At 40.7% G+C, this 20,204-nt stretch overlaps 2 protein-coding genes across 8 annotated transcripts in view; one reads left to right on the forward strand and one right to left on the reverse strand.

The window, feature by feature from the left end:
• Positions 1-4,288, reverse strand: part of ccdc102a (coiled-coil domain containing 102A) — a 109,442-nt gene extending 105,154 nt beyond the window's left edge. For all 3 annotated transcript variants that reach the window (XM_046074132.1, XM_046074131.1, XM_046074129.1), the window contains exon 1: positions 4,131-4,288. The gene's annotated coding sequence lies outside the window, so the exon portion shown is untranslated. The remainder of the gene's footprint in view (positions 1-4,130) is intronic.
• A 1,636-nt stretch (positions 4,289-5,924) lies between these two features.
• Positions 5,925-20,204, forward strand: part of txlng (taxilin gamma) — a 23,809-nt gene continuing 9,529 nt past the window's right edge. Inside the window, exons 1-6 of one of the 5 annotated variants that reach the window (XM_046074136.1) lie at positions 5,925-6,056; positions 9,100-9,208; positions 9,849-9,999; positions 14,971-15,062; positions 17,741-17,911; positions 18,379-18,573. In XM_046074136.1, coding sequence (XP_045930092.1) covers positions 9,116-9,208; positions 9,849-9,999; positions 14,971-15,062; positions 17,741-17,911; positions 18,379-18,573 — 702 coding nt within the window. In that variant the 5' untranslated portion in view covers positions 5,925-6,056; positions 9,100-9,115. Of the gene's footprint in view, positions 6,057-6,387; positions 6,446-6,471; positions 6,544-6,593; positions 6,776-7,354; positions 7,617-9,099; positions 9,209-9,848; positions 10,000-14,970; positions 15,063-17,740; positions 17,912-18,378; positions 18,574-20,204 lie in introns of those variants that run through there. The other 4 variants (XM_046074133.1, XM_046074138.1, XM_046074134.1 and 1 more) reach the window with 4 other exon arrangements.

Consider the following 20,204-nt stretch of genomic DNA (forward strand, 5'->3'; position numbering starts at 1 on the left):
TCACTGTGGAGCAACAGAACCAACCAAATTACTTTCTCCAGATCTAAAGGTTGGAGTTCCTCCAGCAGACTGATCTTTGGCTGTTGTTTGTTTATCTGCTCTAGCGTTTCCAAGTATTTGTTCAGAGATATGGTGAAAATAATGGCCCAATGTGATGTGAAATTACATATTTTTCATTGGAAAACATAACATTGAAGAGGGAACAGGGTGTAGACTACTAGTGGTGCCATTACAAAGCAGGCCGCTACAGGCAGCAAAACAGATGGTGCTGTCTGCTGTGTGAAACCTCGGGACATGACATGCAGGCAGAGAAATGCAGGGCCACCCCTCACAACGCCATGAACACCTTCCACCAAATACTCTGATTATGTTTCTGTTTCACTACTCTCGATGTCGAGTTTAGTTTTTATTCCTTTATGTGGTTTGGAGATGATTCAGGGACTCTTTGAAAGTGGTCTGAGGCAAATTTAACCACAAAAACAAGAGGGGATTTGGATGATCTAAACTTCAGTGCCTGCAAACGATCAGATCACCCAGGAAGCAGGTCGCCGCCAGCTGAAGCGCCAGTCTCTGTTAGTCACTGCAAATATGTACATTAGCTCTACAGCATCGACTGGGAGTCCGCTGGGGCTTGGGATCTGGCATTCAAACTGAGACTAGCTGCAGTTTAGTTGACAACAATAAGAGAGCAACAGTCTTAATCGATGCTAACTCACCAGGCCAGAGACCACCAACAACGTCTCATCATATAAATCAAAAACAAATGCCTTTCTGCGGCTGCTGGGACGACTGGAGTCTTTGGGATCTAATGTTCTGAAGTGGCAGTTTCATTTTTGGATTTATTTAGAGGTCTGATGATGATGACGATTGTGGGACCTCCTGTAGAAGTTAGTCATTTTTTTAGCCAAGTCAGCCCAAACATTTCCAAGCATGAGGATTTTCTCCTAGGCAGAAAGCAACGTAGGGTTGCAACTATTGATTACTTTCATTCTAGATTAGTCATCTGGTCTATACAATCAGAAAATCACAACTACCTGTGGCCCAAAGTTAGGTTTGTTTTGTCCAACCAACTGTCCCGAATCTAAACACATTCAATTTACTTAGACATATATAAGGACTGCGATGGACTGGCGACCTGTCCAGGGTGTACCCCGCCTCAGCTGGGATTGGCTCCAGCACCCCGCGACCCTGTACACAGGATAAGCGTTTGACGATGGATGGATGGATATATGAAGGAAAACAGCAAAAGCTCAGAGGTGATGAGCTGGAACTAGTAAATGTTTGGTATTTTGGCAAGATAAATAACAGTGTATTGATTATCAAAATAGTTGCCAGATCATTTTCCGTCGTTTGACAGTTTGATTAAACGTCTAATGGGCTGGGTATGATTTGGAATGTGTCAATGCTTGCACAGCTTTAATGCAATACAGTTTTTACTGCTGACCTACTTAATGTTCACAAACTGTTAAATGAAATGTATCTGACTCACTGTTAAATGGCTGTAACCTATTGATTTTAAACCTTATTTTCACAGGCAACTTGCTCCAAATTCTGAAGATCCCAAAGCATAACTATTGAGTTAATACGCTTTGTATTATTGATAAGATATGAATATACGTTTAACTGGGAGACAGTGATCAGTTAGATCATTCTCTAGAGAAGAGTAACCATTCTGTTACAATACTCCAGTTCCAGTCATACAGTGGTGCTACAGAGTGTTTCTTCTTTCTCACAAACAATATTTGGTTGAGTGCAGACAGTCACCACACAACAGCCAAATGTTTCTTTCAGGCAAAATTAATGTTAATTAACTCCAGCTGATTTAATCTGCCACTGGTAGAATTTACCATTTTAACCAGTGAAGGCAATGGTCAGCACTGGTGAAAATGGTTTTGCACATTGTTCTTTGCTAATACAAAAGTAGCCAGGTGAGATAAAAGATTTGTTAGCATCAAAAGTGGAAAGAGTTTACAGACTGGGAACCTGATCCAACCTCACTGTGAGAATGGAAGTGGCTTTGGGAACCCAACCCTACAAAAATAATACTTTTTTATATTTCTTTCTTCTTTGAGGAGGTGCAGCTGTCCAACAACTCTGACCTAATTAATAGTCTACAACTGGCAAAAAACTATGATTGAAATCAGGAATGTTAAAGAAGTAAAGAAAACTGAATCAAACCAGGCTCTTGGTTTCAGCTTTCACTACTTGTCAGTTTGTACCTAAAACATATTGAGGTTTGACACCCAATCCTATCCCAGTTTGTGCCTCCTACATGTTACCAAATTCAAGTCACAGAGAAGAGATCCATTCTTGATTACAAGTGGTTGACCAATGCTGGTTTTTCACTGGCTGATGGCGATATTTAGAAAGCAGCGTGGCCGATGGCTGATATATAACGGCAATATGAAAACAATGAAAAGTCATGTATTATTCCATTATTTCATGCAGAGTACTATCTAATCTACATATTATCTCAGTCGGTAACGTGTTGTTTTAGATGGACGTTGTATTAATGAATGAAATAGAAAAACATACTGGGTTCTGTTGTAGATTTCAGGAGGTGACTGGTGTGTAAGGGAGAGTGGGGTACAGTTTGTCAGAAGTGACGTCTTTCAGCTGCATTATTCTCTACAGTATAACTAATATATATAATATTAATTTAACATTAGCCAGTAATGCTGTTAGATTAGATCTGCTGTCATTTAGGATTGGACAAACATGTTAACTTTCAGAAAAGACGGTGGTGACTGAGGACATATAGGGCTCCAAACTAACTTCTTCACCACCTTCCCAAAACTCACAAGAGGGAGCGCTGACATCGTTCCACACTGACACGGCTGCCTGCAGATGTGCCGCAGACATTCTCTTCATTCTCTTTATCTGCCTTGTGAGTGCAGGCATCGGCAGGCACCAACCGATTATTCATCTATGACTATTTTAAAAAATATGACAGTGCCTGATGATCTTTGAAAAACCAAGAATGCCGCTGAACAACTGCTCGCACATTTAATGCAACACAAGAAAAACATCCTCACATTTTTACGTATAAAAGCAAGTAGTCTACGTAGCATACTGATAACTGATAATAAAACATTTTACTGTTGGTACACATCCGACAAAGCAGCCATGGAGATATGTCACATCCGCAAACCATCTTTGTTGGGATTAGGATCTAGAGTCACAACTTTGGAAACAGGTTAAACGATATCCTTAAAATATTTAGACGGAAACATTATTGAAGATTTTGTGAAGACCTTCAAAACAGTTTTGAGTGCTGTTGCATGACCTTCTTTCTTTTTTTCTTTTTTTTTTTTTAAACATGAGAGTCACAAACTGGGGCAAACCCAGCCAGATACCTACATGACACAGATCACATGAAGCGGATCCCAGACCACCACAACCAAGAAGACTACATCTCGGCATACTCCCAATCATTACAGATGGTGTTCTCAGTTTTCTAGTGAGCTGCTCATTGCAAAGTGTGAATCAACCCTGAGGTCACATCTCATACTGTTCAGACAGCTCGCCTTCTGGCTCTCACTGAACCCCTCCTGCAGCTATGACTAAATGCATCCTTGACATGGTTACAGAGTTAGATATGAGAGTTTATGCAAAATTGGGTTAGGCTAGACTGAACTTCCAGATTTTTTCAGATTATCTCCTCTGCAGAATAAGGCAGCGGGGACATTCATCATGTCTGGAGAAGACAGCCGTGCCCTTTCAGGTAGGCGATCACTGGGCCCCCCCCCCTCTTCGGAAAGCCTTGCTACAGGCTAAACTCTACAACTCATTTTCTTCACTGTGCATGGAGTAAGCAATTTACAAAAACGCGTTCAACACTTCAAAAAGTCAATGAGCCCAACTGTGTGAACTTCACAGTGGCCTCAACAGCCGAAAGTGCTTTTTCCTTCCAGCAACAATGTATCTGACACAGCGAGGAGAAACCAACAAAGAAACTATCCCTCCACAGGACACGCCAGGTCTGCTGTTTGCAAAGTAGACACAAATCCGATGCACATGGAGAGAAAAAAAGAACAAGATGATTTTCGTGTCATTTGTGAGTGTGTCTCAAAGCAGTGGACTCAGTCAAACTATATCAGCCACTGTGACAACAAAAGCAGACAACGTACCGTGACGGAAGCGCCGGTGAAGACTGCTGTTATCTTGCCTTGAAATATGTATTAATATCCTGGTGAAGCAGCCGGGGTTTCCCCTTTTTCTCCTGCCAAACCTCCGTCCGGCGGTTCTTCTCTTTCTGCTGCTCTTTTCCTCCTCGGAGCTGGATGGACAGCGACGTCCCCACTGAGGAGAGAAAATGGGCGGGTCTCGAGGGTTTCGACAACGCGCTCGACCAATCGGCTATCGATATGACAACAAACGGCCGTTTTCTCGCCAATCGGGTGCTGTTCCTGACGCAAGCCGTGTGCTTATTGGTTGGCTGAGTAAAGACCTCCCAGTTGAAATTACTACAGCACCGTGAGGAGAGCTGGTGGAATGTGATCCATCAGTTCACCCACCTACAGCTGCATAACAACCCGCGAAAGATATTTTAAAGAAAATTACCGACCAATAAACTTAGAAGTATAATACAAATATCAATGCTGAGAATAATAATGGATTTGAAGCATCTTACTGATTTCAAAATTCGATTAGTAGGCTATCTATTAATATCTTCTGCATCTGATTATTATTTTGTTTAATTTTACCAAACAGGCTATAGCCTTTATTTATTTGCCCTATTTTCCTAAAAAAGCAGCACGAGCAGTGCGACAGTAAGTTCACTTTCAAAATAGTAAATCAATTTGAATAGCTTAAATGTTTGACAACAGAGGGCTCGGCTTAAAGAAGAATGCCTGTGGCCAGGGGCCTATTGTCTCAAAATCAGTCAATAATTAAACAGTTCACTGGACCAACTGGTCTGATAAGTAGGCTACTAAACAAAATCAGCTAATAAAATAGAATCAGATTGTCTCAACTATTTGAAGCTTGACAAATGTTAAAGAAAACACAACACTGGCGCCCTCTGATGGTAGTTTCCTCCAAAATGGGTCAATGGCATGACTGGATGGCGCCCTATGACCCCCCAATTCTTCCAACTTTATGAAATGTGTAGTTTTTCCATGCTGAAATAATATGTGGTTATTTCAGTTATTTTGGCACACTTAATTTAAAGCTAACTTTTGACAATGACACACTCTTTAAGACAGGGCCTCAAGATCAGCTAATAAAGCAGAATACACTCTAAGGCCCACATCAGTTTATAAACAATAGTCACCATAATAGTCAGGAAAACTCACAAACACCACCGTGGGTCCACTAGAGGTAGGCGTTCTTTGACCCACCATGATACAGGTGAAGCGCATGTTGATGTTTGAATCAACATGTACAGTGGTCCAGGATCATTGCTGCATTTTGATTTTGACTCTCACTGGGGTCACCTTGGAGAATACTAATTGAATGTAACATTTATTTTTTAACATAAAGCCCGTGTTACAAACCAGAATAGTAATAATGAGTATCATGGGGATTTCTATTCCCCTCCAATGTTACTTGCTTCCAACACAGTTAACAGTTTACTCTCTCTTAGGGGGCAAATTTCATGTGTCAACATAAAAGGTTGCTAATTATAATTGGAGACGACTAAATTTGGATGAAGTGGCTTAGATGCTGTAAGTACATTTACTCACTTAGCTGACGCTTTTAACCTGAAGCGACTTAAAATTGCCATATATGTCAGAGGTCGCACGCCTCTGGAGCAACAAGGGGTTAAGTGTTTTTCTCAGGAACACAATGGTGGATAGTTGAACCCGGATCTCTCACACCAAAATCATCTGTTTTATCCACTGCGCCGTAGTTGTTGTTGGGATGGGTTATTAAGTGGCTGTTGTTTTCCTCCCTCTCTGACGTCCCAGAAAAAGAAGAGCTCGCAGGTTTTTGCTTTTGCTTTTGAGTTAGGTGCATCAAGCTAGCTCGAGTACTACCAGAATTGCAAGAGTTCTACCTTCAAATTAAAAACGCCAAGTTAATGGCATGCACCGAATACGAAGACATGACAGGTATGGTGCAGTTTGTGTGATTGTGTATATTTTCTGTAAAATGCATTAATGTTATACTTAAATTAAGCTTATTATTATTGTTGTTGTTGTTGTAAAAACAGGTGTCAAATCAATTAATGAATCATTCATGTGTAGCCTGCTTAACGGGAGAACAGACACATAGAGGTAAAAATGGTTACAATGTTTCAGAAGACTGGACGTTTTATAAATGATGGAATAAAAATGCTTTAGTATTAGTATCTGAGCTGTGGACACCATACAGTCTATGGTGGACACGCTCGACAACGGTTATATTTTGAAAAACACTAACCGGATGTCTTCCTTGTTATCTGGCAGTCCAAGCTAGCTTTATAACTGGGTTCGCGTATATCCACACTGAAAACACACAGGTAAACGCACTAGCTATTTTAGCAACATATTTGCCCTACTTGTATTGTATTGTGCTGATTTGACGTAATTACAACGCAGTATGTAACTATCAGCCTGAGTATGTAGATTTTACATTCATTATCACACATTTGGTATTTTCCGAAGTAAAGTTCACTTCTGGTGTTAGTCAGCACGGCTAACGTTAGTCACCAACTAGCTGTTAGCACAGGATTAGCCCTGCTAACAATAGCAAACCAATGTTAGCTTACGGTAGACATTTGCTTTACACTTCCATGGCTAACTGGTGTTAATTAACGAGCTGCGCTGTTTACTATCCAAGATACAGCCTGGTATGTCTGAGTAATACACATACAATGCAATTGTTAACGGCAGTTTAGTTACAGGGATAAATTATGAAGTGCATTTAGCTAAGTAGCTAACAGGACCAGGAACCGTAACGTTACGCGCCGTTCTTTCCTCAGTTGGTGGAACGTCACACAAGACTCCCTTCACAATTCCGAAAGTTTAAAGTTACCTTGCTAATCAGCAACAGCACATTGCTAGTACTTAACTTCTTAGGAGCTTTTAGAATATATTATGCATTTTATTTCAATCCGGCTGACGTATTATACTACTATTGAAACGGATCTCTGTAGTTGAACTTTTTGAAGTTGGTTGACACGGAAAACCCCGTAAAGTAGCTATCGTTTAAAATCCTACAGGCATATTGTGTGGGGAGTTTATAGGATATACGAAAACTGTTTAGTTTTCTCATATGAGATCATTCCAACGTTTTCTTCATATTGACTAATTAACACGCAATTTAAAGCAGTTTACAACGTAGCTAAGTTAACGTTATAGCCACAAGGTTACTTGTTTTGCGTGTCAGTTCTGTAGGAAACTGCTGCGAAGTTAAGTCTGATATTTAACGTTAACGTTACTGGTTGAGTATCTTAACCTATCTCTTCAACTCTGAACGGTCCTGAATACATAACGTTACAGCGTTCACTACACCCATTCACATTCTACCATCCACAACAGCACCACTAGCATAACGTGATGGCGGTGTTTGACAGGCCGAGTTAAGTTAACTTTAGCAACAGTAACGTTAACTTAAAATACATTAAACACGTTAATTTGTGTTAGCTTACATCACAACGTCACACACCAATTAACGTTAGCCAATAAAAGGTAAGCTAGCTACATTGTTATTAGCTCCCGTAAGTTACCTGTCGTGTGTCACCTCTCTGTCTTAAAGTTATGTAACGTTAAGCGTGGGATGAAATGTAAAGCGATCTGAAGCTTGTTGGAATCATTTAATGTAAATGTTGATGTGAGGCTGCTAAACCAATAGCTAACTAACTTAGTTAACCTAGTATGATGGGAAAGTAAATATTGGTGTTTGTAGGCCTGAGACGACTGACAGAGTTGCTCCCGCTGCTGCTGAAGTTACACGTGGTTGACTTTTGCTTTCTGGCTATAAGTTTTGTTGTATTGCTAAGAAAGTGCTAACGTTATACGCTTGTTTCTTTTAGTCAGACCTTGTCACATGGCAGCAGCCACAGTTACTGTAGAAGCTAACGTTAAGCAAATGTTCAGTGAAGTTGCGTTTTGACACTCAGACATGGCTGGAATGGGAATCTGCTTTATCTCTGTTAGTCGTGGTGCTGTTAGCCTGTAAGCTAGCACATCAACACAGAGGTGTTGCCATCACGTCTGTGTGTGTGTGTGTATATGTGTGTGTATATATATATATATATATATATATATATATATATATATTTCTTTGGCCCGCCCAAAGGAAATGCTGCAAGTATGTATTTGCTTTTGACAGCCCGTTTCTGCTAAGCAAAAAGCGTTTAAAAAAAAAAAAAAGCATCACTCTCCCTCTGGCTGTTCAGTGTCCCCTAGCATCTTGATACACAGGCTGATACAGAGATGACAGGTATACATTTGTAATTAGTACAAAACTAAATAAAGATACGATTAAGCTGCAGTTAGGATTTTGTAAATAAAATAAATAAATTTTTTCCTCAAGTTTTATGTCAAATACTGAATCAGAAATACCCCAGAAAATACATGGGCAGCTTGTGATGCATAGTCCATAGAAGTCTTGCACTCGTAATGGTTTTCTGATTTGTATCAGGATAATCTTAACACTTCAGGCATGATACTCTATGCCCTCTCTCATAATTCTACTTACTATTCTATAATTTGTATTTATTAAGGAAAAGTTTAGATTACAGTGTCCTAATCTGAAATTACTTCCTCCTGACCAGACTGAATCCAGCTGGTGTTGCAAAATTTGAGATCCAAACCCACATTTTTGCTGTATTTTCCCAATTACTGGCTGTTAGCTCACCAGGCTAATGCAACACTGTCTCTTTCACTCTTTTTATATTTTTCAAAATAATTGTGATTTTAAAATAACTGAGCATGATCAAACCAAACGGTATAAAATGGTTGTGGACCGCCGTGCAGTGTTTTGGTCTCTGATAGAAGCCTTATGAATGTATCATTCAAACTGAATTTCTGCATCGTATGTATTTGCCTCACTAATAGTTGAAGCCACACATCCACACCATCCACTTAATGCAGTTTGTGACTTCCACTACTAATGGAACAATCTCATTTATATTTTGAATAACAGCGCTGGTTTGCTATGAATTTCTAGCTTGTGATCAGGACTAATGGAGACAACAGGGCTTTGTGAGATTGATGTGGCCACCAGAAGAATAGTGGGAGGCAGTGACTCTCCACCCGACCTGGACAGCCCATGTCAGGTAAACACTATCAACATAGTTTTTTTGTGCTTTGTGGATGTTCTTTTGTTTGACATTGATGTCACTGTGAAGTGTCAGTGTTTCAGAAAGCGGCAATGGATAAGCTGCTACTGTTTCTCTAAAAGTTACTGTTTATTTCAGTGGTAGTGCTGTTACAGTACCAATACAAAAACAAAACTTTTTGAAAGGAAAATAAGGAAGAAGCTAAAATTCTCAAATGTGTTAAATGTTGTTCAAACACAAGTGGGAGTAACTGGCAAAGTTTGTGTCAAAAACAGGAAACTTCTGACCAGAAAAATATACATCACCTTAAACATCTCAGGCGATATTCTGCGTTACACATACGTATTTTTGTTAGTAGCAAAAAAGTATTGAGATAGCCTGTGCTAGGGTAGCATGTAGGTGACTAAAGTCATCTGTTTGAAACCTCACACCAGTTGGAAAATGGAGGTTGAGAAAACTAAAGGTGTGTAGTGAGTAACATTTCCTTCCAGCAGTAGCCACTTTGAGGCGCCTTTTAAGCAAGGCATTAAACCCCCAGCTTCTTTAGTGGAGCTGCTCAGTGAAAACTGCCTGCTTGAATGAGCTGTTCAGTGAGACATTACAGCTGCTTTGTTGTCATTTGGATGTGTGTTGTCAGGAGGAGGTTGCAGAGTTTGGTTTGGGCTTGTGCTGTGCTGAGGAGGAGGAGAGGGGGGAAACTCCAGGCAGAGAGGACAGTCCCAGCGACCTGGGAGAAGCAGAGCTCGACCCCGGAGGAGACCCCAAGACTGCAGAGGACAAGGCTTTTGGTAGGAACACTACAATCGTATCTTACAAGCACTAGGTGCATGCTTCTTATTACATTAATGTGATGGTAATTTTACATTTAGGTCTCATGTCTTAATTTGTGCCTAGTACTATTTCTATAAAACTCACTCATGTCAATCTTAAGAAGTTGGATCTGTAACATTCACTACAAAACATGTATCCAGGGCTGGAAGTTAACACCCACCAAGCGTCAAATGCGGGTAGATTTTTCGCTTGGTAGCTAAATGTATTCAGCATGATATCGCCGTATAATATCTATTTGACGGTAACTAACAGCAGCCCAGTGTTCCTGTTTACTGTGCGTCACACTTAAATCTTAAATCTTGTAAGACATGGATTAGATGGGTTCATTGGGTGTTTGTTAGTTTTTGTGTTTGATTGACGTAGATTTGTAAAGGTGTGTTCACACACTCGCTTTACTCGCACGAGTTTGACCGCTGGACATTTTAGTGTTCACACACAACGTGATAAGCGAGTAAACACAACCCTATACTACAGCTATATGAACCCAAAGTAAAACTTTTGCTGTGATTTAATTGCAATAAACTGATAAAACTGATGCAGAAGTAACTACAATATAATGCTGATTTGTTAAACATATGAATTCATGCTTTGTCAGGTCTGTCAGCAAGACAGCAGGACAACTTCCAAAATGTTTGTTTTCTGAATGGAGTTCAGATTGATCAGGGCTATGCTATGCTAACTTGTTCACAGTAAAGTACAACAATAGCTGGGATAAAGTTACAGACACGTATTTTCTGAAGTTTTGTCTGGTTTTTATATAAATATGAAGTAGTAGTCCAGCAGAACTCCATTGTCATGTGACGCTAACAACAACAGTGGAACCGGATGTGCACAGAAGCTGGCTGCTGAGAAGCGTGAGCTGCTTCTTTAGCAGCCCTGCTTCAGCCAGCAGATTGTCATTACACAGCTCGCCAGGTCCTCTCAGTATAATAGACTTCCGGCACTTCACAGTGGCGACGGGTGCATGCAGCACATCAGATTTGTTTGTTTTTTCTGTCTTTTTCTCTATGTGATTTTTGTTTGTTTGCACGGACTTAAACGTCAACATCGCTTAAGAACTGTTGCTGAATGACAGGAAAAGTGGGAGAGGATCAGGATGCAGTTAACAGCCTTCTTATATGCTACCATTTTGGCGATCTACCTGCTGTTGCCGGAGGAGCAGCCTCAGCAGACTGCCGCTTCAGTGAATGGCATTCTCCGCTACAGCCATGACCAACTATGGCAATTGAGGGAGCAATATTATTATGGCGACGGCATTTCACTTTTCAGAGGCCGAAGGACATCAGGACGCAGTGGGGTATGCCGGAGGGTTCATGCACGTGGAAGTAGGCCACCTCTACCGACATTGATTCTAGCAAATACCCAATCTCTCGGCAAGCAATTCAGAGCGTCAGGCTGCAGTGAGATACCTGTCAGAGTACAGGGAAAGTTGTTTAATGTGCTTTACCGAAACATGGCTCAAGGAGACAATTGACAACTCTATGCTACAAATCCCAGGGTTTAGCGACCCTATAAGGTTGGATCAAAAATGTACTGCCTACCTTCTACCAATACGTTAATTGTCCCACAAGACAGGAGAGGACACTTGATTTGTGTCTAGGAAATATCAAGGACGCTTACGGGGGGTATCCAAAGCCACCTCTTGGGAGCTCCGATCACAATGTGGTCCACCTGGTCCCCCACTATAAGCAGAGGCTTAAATCCAGCAATCCTGAGCTAAAAACTGTTTAAACTACTATAAGTCAGGGGAAGAGTCGATGGAGAGTCTTAAAGGGTGTTTTGACTGTACAACATGGAATACCTTATTTGACACTTGCAGGAACCTGGAAGAACTTAACTCTGTGGTGACAGATTATATACAGTTTTGTGTGGACAGTGTAATCCTATATAGTATAAACATTAAGGTTTTTCAAATGATAAACCATGGATAAATATGGAACTTCAAGAAGCACTGAAGCGTGCTCTTGAGCAGGGGAGGTTTCCTAAATGAAAGTTATACAAAAAGAAATAAGGCAATTAATAAACGACTGTAAACAAAAATATAAATTGAAGATAGAAGGGAAGATGAGGAACAATGATTTAAGGCAGGCATGGCAGGGAGTGTACACAGTGATAGGGAAGGAGGAGAAGAAAAGAGACGTTAGTAATGTGATTAGGCAATATCTGGACCATGGCCAGCCCTTGGTTATAACCGCAGAAGAGGTGGGTAAACAAGCAACACACCTGAGCAAGTTACTATTAAATTTGCTGATGAATCAGCAATCGTTGGTTTGATTAAAGATGACGAAGAGACCAATTACCGGGAGTGGGTTGAGCAGTTTGTGGGTTGGTGTAGGGCAAGTTTTCTTCTGTTGAACACCAAGAAAACAAAAGAAATCAGTTTTGACTTCAGAAGTGTTAACACCCACCAACCACTTACTCTGGATGGAGAGAGTATTGAAATGGTAGATGACTATAAATACTTAGGAACAATAATTGATGCTAAACTGTCGTGGAATTTTAATACAGATGTTATTCATAAGAAAAGGTTGTGCCTATATATTATGCGTAAACTAAGACTTTTTAATGTGAGAGAGAGATATATTGGTCTTCTTCTATTGCTCCTTTGTGGAAAGCATACTAACTTTTTGTTCCATTGCCTGGTATTTCACATTGTCAGTGAATAATAAAATAAACTGCATAAGATAGTTAATATGTCCAGTAAGATTGCCGGAGTAGAGCAAACTAGCATGACGATGACCCGCGAGTCCCGACTGGTGAGGAAGGGGCAGGCGATTATTAGAGATGTATCACATCTCCTATTTGGCGAGTATGAGCTATTACCATCAGGCAGAAGGTTTAGAGTGCCATCTCTTCAAACCAACCAGACTCGCAGGTCATCTATTGGTATTGGATTTCTGAACAAACAATGAGATAATAAAACGAGTTGAAAAATTTTAACTTGCGCGAACCAGCGAATGTCGTGACAAACGCCTCTTTCGCGGCGCCCGGAGTGAATTTGCGTCTTTGCATTGACTTTGTATATAATCAAGCCGCCCAAAACGCTGGATTCGCTTTCAGTGTGAACACACCTTAAGAGAGTGGGCGTTAAGGGATAGGAATCCAGAGGGAAAGAGGGGAGAGTGAAGCAGATTTCATACAGAGATCCTGCAATAAACGCATAAGCCTGCTGCCAGGCTGTTAACTAGAACCAAGAAACATGATCATATCACTCCTGTTTTGGCTTCGTTACACTGGCTCCCAGTATGTTTTTAGAATTGATTTTAAGATTTTACTGATTACATTTAAGGCTTTACATGGTCTTGCCCCTTACTATATTGCTGACCTACTAGTACCTTATATACCAGCTCGTAACTTGAGATCCTCAAGTAAGGGGCTTTCAGTGGTCCCAGAGACCCGGCTGAAACTGAGAGGGGACAGAGCCTTTGCAGTTAGGGCACCGAGGCTCTGGAACAATCTACCTGAGGAAATTAGGTCAGCTGAATCAGTAAACTCTTTTAAATCCCTTGTTAAAACATACTCTTATCGTAGAGCATTCCCTGATTTTACCCGATTTTGTTTGAAGTGACTTTTGATTCTTGTATTGTTTTGATGTCATAACTGCTTTATGTAAAGCACTTTGTAACGTTGGTTTTAAAAGTGCTCTATAAATAAAGATTATTATTTATTATAAAGAATGTCCGCCACAATGCCGTATTTGCTCATTCATTCTAAACAAACGTTTGCAGTGTAATCCCACAACCCTGTGTGCGTTCATATAGCGGTGTGGCTTTCCTTGAACCAGTGGTGTAGAAAAAGACCGTTACATGTCAATACAACGCCGCATGCCGGCTGTGGCTTTTCACACGGACATACACCACCGTAATGTGGCAGCAATTACCAGGTGTAGTAATCAAACCAACAAATTTAAAAATCGCTGACGAAAAAGAGGCTGAAGCAGAACATAAAAAAGAAAGTTGGTGGTCCAGTCTAGTATCGGATACACTGTCAGATCTTCTTCTGGTCCAGCTGTTCTCCCCAGAGATCAAGAATGAGTATGATCAATAGACTGTAAAAAATGTTGAACCCACAAACGCTGTGGCATTCTGTGGCACCAGGACTGTCAGAACCAGGAGGCCAGACCTCCTGTACTGGGCAAAGAGGGTGATTGTAGAAAGTGAGCAGCTGGTGAGGAGGTTTAAGTCGAATGATTAATAAGCATCTTGTTAGTTCAGAAAACAATTTACTGTTATGCCTGAAGTACATTTAATAATATAATTTTGCTTAAAATTTCATTCTGGTCTCTTCTTTAAGATTTTATTTGACATAATACCTTCTTATCTCAAATAAAAGGACGGAAACAAATGTATATGTGATACAAAAGGAAGTTTATTATTTTGCGGGTAAAAAAATATGTTTGGCCGTGGATTTTTTTCATCTACCAGTCCCATTAGCAGGTGAGCCAAAAAGTTAATTTCTACCCCTGGATGTATCACTTAGCAGCCATTACTAAAACAGATAGATGAAGCCTGCGATATTACATATTCCAAATCTGAAAAGGGGTTCAGAGTAGAGAAAGTTCAGGTTATACCAGACAGCCAGAGTTTTTTGAACCTTTATTCAATGAAATAGAAATGAATATATAGGAGGTAAAAAGAGGTGTCGATGTCATCTGTAAATTTGATATTTTTAAAGAATAGTTTGGGTGTTTGCTGTGTTTAGCAGTAATTTGACCTAACAAAAAGGGTTGAAATAGTAATAATGTACGTGGAGTTTACCAGTTAACTAGGTTAAACTAAGGCACAGCATTTGACTTCCAGAGCCTTCAAATGATTACCATTCCATACAAATAAAAAATAAATAAATTGAAATTGTTGAATGAAATGTCTACTGTGAAAACATCCCTGTACATTCATCTTTTTCTCATTTTGCTGTGGTTTATGTTCCAGGGAAAGAGGTTGTGCTTTTGATGCAGGCCCTGAACTCCCTATCCACTCCGGAGGAGAAACTGGCTGCTTTGTGCAAGAAATATGCAGACCTGGTAAGCTGAATACGTGAATGTCTTCATTTGAACAGCTAGACCAGTGGTTCTTAACCTGGGGGTCGGGACACAACCTGGCTGAAGGGTCATGACAAAAGAGAGAACAAGGCAGCATAAATGATCAAAAGTGATTTATTTAACAAAAGAGTGACCGGTCTCTGTAACATAAATAACTCAAAACAAGATGTGGCAGTCGGGGTGATCAGGCCATGGTTATGTCTGGATTGCAGAGGAGGTAGAAGAGAAAGTAGTTTGACCAAGTGGACCTTTTATCTCCCCTGGCTCACAGGTCCCAGGTGCACCCGATCAGCAGTCACCTCAACAGAACAAAGATGGTTAACAACAGTGAGGTTTCACTGCCACAGAGTGGCCTCACTGGATCACACAGGGGTCACTGCCGCTTTCCCCCATTCCATCTTCAGTAAACCCCGGTACCTGGGAAGCAAATTGAGAAAACAGTCATAGGAAACAAACGGGTCACAAGAGAACAAGAAGTGGCGTAAATAACTTAGAGCAGAGGGGCACGTGACAACGCGTCTGCTATTACGTTATCCACTCCTTTAATATGTCTAGTCTCTAATGCATAGGCTTGCAAAAACAACGACCACCTCATGAGTCTCTGGGACATTTAAGTGACTGTAAAAACAGACAACGGGAATATCGCTGGAATGTTGCTGGAGCGTTCCTCAAACCAAACAGCACGACTCTATAAGAATAGAGTCCAGACCATGTAACAAATGCAGGGGTCGCGAGAATGCTGTTATAGACACAAAAATAGGAAAAAAAACCCATACAAATAACTAGACAGACTACAGTTGTGAATGGAATCACTTTGGGCCGACACTGCAAACATTTTGCACTGTTTAATCCAGCAGGTGGCGGTGATGCCAACAGCTATAAAACGCCAGAGAAGAATCAGGCCCCCATCAGACAGAAAGCGCTTTGCAGGTTCGAAAACACGAGTCACACAGCAATGCCTTTTCTTGGTTGAATTTAGAATTATTATTTTATTTTTTTTTAAATGTTGCTAGGCAACCACCAAATCAGCTGTGCTGTCAGTCTAATCAAAGATTATAGCTGGCCGATCTGTAATCTTTGGTTTGCCGCTAAGTAATAACGGTCATATTAGCAGAAACTTGATCACAACTCACAGGTCTGAGTCTTTTTGTTGCTAAAAAAACATCTGCCAAACACAGAGCGCTGCTCTGGCACTGTTTTGAGTGTGTGAGGTGTACAAACACTCAGGAGACAGGGAAACTGAGACCCTCAGAAAGAGGAGACACCACTGGTAGTAGCCCACCAGTTGGTGAGTCGGTTTAAGGCTTTTTTTTGGATGAGTTGGGGACAGACTGTTGCAGACTTCGGACAATCCAAACAACTGTAAACTTCCGTGAGCACAACTGAGGGTCCGTTTCTCCTTTCATTAGATTGAACAATGGGGGGGAAAAACACGAATGTTGTTGGGCATGAGTTGAATTTTTTTCAACTCAGAGCGCTCATTCAGCTGCAGAAAGGTTAAGAACCCCTGAGCTATATGAATTCTAAGCCTCAAACATTGACTGACTTAAGTGAGAGTTGTACTTCCTTGTAAAATCGGCGGCGTAGGCTACACGTAACCTACACATGGCTTCTTCATTGCTGAGCAGCCTTTCAGCTTATGTCAATATACAACTCGATTTGCTGTGGATATAGATACTTTTGTACCTGTTTCCTCCACCAGCTTAACAAGGTCATTTGCTGCTATTCTGGGATTGATTTGTACTTTTCGCACTAAAGTATGTAGGAGACAGAATGTGTCTCTTCCTGAGCAGTAAGAGAACAGTGGTGTTTATACTTGTGTAATGTGGTTTGTACAGATGAACGTGGAAATTGCTCCCCAGGAAGGAACCGGACTTGTGGAGTACCACAGTTGTTTTTTCTGAGGTTGTGGTGGATTTCTTTTGATTTTCCCATAAGTCTTGATTTCTGGTGCTGTAATGCATGGTCACAAAGCACTAATGAAAACATGAAAAGCAAACTTTGTCCTGCTGCCTAATTTTGTTGACTAACTATTAGGGGTGTAACGATACACCAAATCCAAGGTTCCCCTTATGTTTTTTTTTGTTTGTTTGTTTTTTTGGGGTGGGGGGATCAAAATATAGACTTACAGCTTGCACTGACTTTAAATACAGTGTTTTCGACATACTTTAGTTGGGCGGGCTGGCCAGGTATATTTGCACCTGCCAAAGTATATTTGGCGACCCGTTTTAGCATTTTGCAGAGAAACACAGAGAGAGATGTTATCTGATATTAACGGACACAAGAAAATTTACAATTATGGAGTGACAATGAACGTACCACTGCAGATGTCACTCACTAATGTTAGTTTCGGTTTCGATCCACATGCGATGCACTTGAAAACTGAATCATGGGTGAATTTATTAAACATGCGACTTTATGAAACGTACTGCTGATGGAGAAAGTCAGTAGAGACACATACAGGGGGAGGGAGACAGAAAGAGGCGGAGCTAGTGGCGTGTTTGCCGTGAGAGACCAGAGGTGCAGGCTAGGTGTGAGTGTGGGGAGAAGAACGGATTCAAGTAGTTTATTTATCCAGGAAAGGTACCATAAAAGTTTAACCATAATGTGATTTTATTTTATTATAATTTTTCTGTTGACTGCATGTGTTGTGTGTTCAGTTGGAGGAGAGCCGCTGCATGCAGAAGCGTCTGAAAGCCCTGCAGAAGAAGCAGTCTCAGATTGTAAAGGAGAAGATCCACCTGCAGGGGGAGCACAGCAAGGCCATCCTGGCCCGCAGCAAGCTTGAGAGCCTCTGTAGGGAGCTGCAGAGACACAACAAGACGCTGAAGGTACACCAGCCTACTGCAACTGGATTCATCGATGTCCTCTGCATCTTTTGTCTTGACAATAATTGCGCTGTCACACAGAAAACCACAAAATACATTGTCAGAACATAAATTCACGACCAATACAGTTTAAAGTGTCAGGAATGCCGTTTTATCTAGCGCGCATCCAAATAGTAGTGTACTAGTAACATGATAGATGAACAACTGGAGTGATGTGGTGTTTGTTTCAATAACATTGATGATCCCTTAATTCTTCTCACTGTAAACTTTCATTTGGTTCTTCTCGTATAAATTTGCCTGTATAAATTTTCTCCTGCTGACAATGTAGGCCCTTCTTTAAGTTGACATTAGTTCAGTCCAAGGTGCAGGTGCCTTTGTTTGTTTGAAGTCATTTGCTGCTAGTGTGATTAGTAGATTTCATTTAAACTCCTTGCTGATCTCCTCTCATTCCCTCTCCTGTCACCTGACAGGAGGAAAACGCCCAGCGGTCCAGAGAGTACGAGGAGCAGAGGAAGGAGGCCATGCTGCACTTCCAGATGACCTTGAGTGATATCGAGGTGCAGATGGAACAGCATAGCTCCCACAACACCAAGCTGAGGCAGGAGAACGTGGAGCTGGCCGAGAAGCTCAAGAAGCTCATTGAGCAGTACGAGCTCCGAGAGGAGGTAAGACTGTTCATAGTTCCCTGACTTGGCTTGTTGTGTTAACCCTAGCCTGTCTTGTCATGGCTAGTGCCACCTACGGCATCAAGTACAAACCTATGGAGCGGTTTTTAAAAAGTGTTTATAGTAAGGTTAGGTATCACAAAAAATAATTTTGTTTTGGGTATGGTTATAAAACCTGGTTAGTGTGGTATTGCTGCTGTAGAAACGAAATTAGTCGAGTGGGTGCGTTTTTAAAGCAGCAGTTGGCTACCAGAGTTTTCCCTATCATTCTTTCACTCGAAAGAATGACAAAAATATATAATTAGGCAAATTTTCCACAAAACAGTGGACATGCAAGATAAAGCCAGCAAGTGAGTAAGTAAGTATTGGTAAACTTTGTAAACAGGGAGTGTTGCTCACATGAGAGTAGTCTATGTCAGACCTACTTATAGTGTGTGTTCAGCAGCAATTGGAGGCTGTTAAGTAACTCTCATTATCTATTTAATAGAGGACAATTCATAGTACATGTATTGCAACAATACATTCATTGTGAACTGTCCCCATAAATAATTGCACCTACATTATTTCTAGGGGTCGACCAGTAATCAGTCTGACCGATTATCAGCGCCGATATTTACCATTTTTCCATCCCTGCACGGGCCATTTTAAAAACGGATAGCCGATATTATGAATTAATTTAAAAAATGCGCTCCTTTGGCTCTGATGCAGCTCGAGCCCACAGAGTGGTGAGTGCAATGTTCCGCCCACCGTACTAGCTGATTGGTTACAAGTCAGGAGTAATAACTTATCAACACTGACTATTGTGCGTAAGTAGCCAATAGAACAAGCGAGCCGACACGCAGCAGCCCCTGCACCTCCTCTCAGCAGAGCTCCGCATGCTCACACCCTGTAGAGCGAAGTGAGAGGAGATCAGTATAGCTTATAAAGTTGACCATAACTACGGCCGTTACTGTAAGCAAGTGCAGCAAAACCTGCAGTAAAAGGCCGATACTGCATCAGGACAACAAACAGGAACGTGTACAAAGCAATGTTTTATTCTACTCTGTCTCGTCCACAAGGTTTTACACAGGCACGTGTGCTAGCTCTGCTAATAGCTAGTTTGTCCTAAACAAGCTAAAACGAAATGTCTGTCTGTAGCCTGTTGAGCTGAGATGCTGCGTACCTTAACATTTAGCAAATCCTTGTAAACTCTTGTAGAGAGAAACCAGCAGCAGAGGAGGACGACTGCCACGGATCTAAACTTTACTCAGTATTTTTAGTATTTAACATGTTCCATTTGTTTCTAGTGGGATACTGATTTTATATTGTTACTTTGCTGCTGTAAACCTTTGTTGCTGATCTGAAGGTAGTTCAAATAAAATATTAAATTTGATTACTGTTCTGAATTTATTCTTTTTTAAATATCATGTTTTAAAGGCAATTATTTAGTAATGAAAAACCAATAATAGTATAGATAAAGAACAGAACCAATAAATCAATAAAATCCTAACACTATAAAAAGAATAGAATATAAATGACAGCAGGTAAAGACAAAGTTTATGATAATTTATCAATCATAGTTAACAAGTTCATCTCTGGGATGGATCTCTAATTCATTTAATTTACTATTTATAAAGATTAAACATTAAAAT

Source organism: Micropterus dolomieu, linkage group LG17 (assembly GCF_021292245.1).
Source record: "Micropterus dolomieu isolate WLL.071019.BEF.003 ecotype Adirondacks linkage group LG17, ASM2129224v1, whole genome shotgun sequence".
NCBI lineage: Eukaryota > Metazoa > Chordata > Actinopteri > Centrarchiformes > Centrarchidae > Micropterus > Micropterus dolomieu.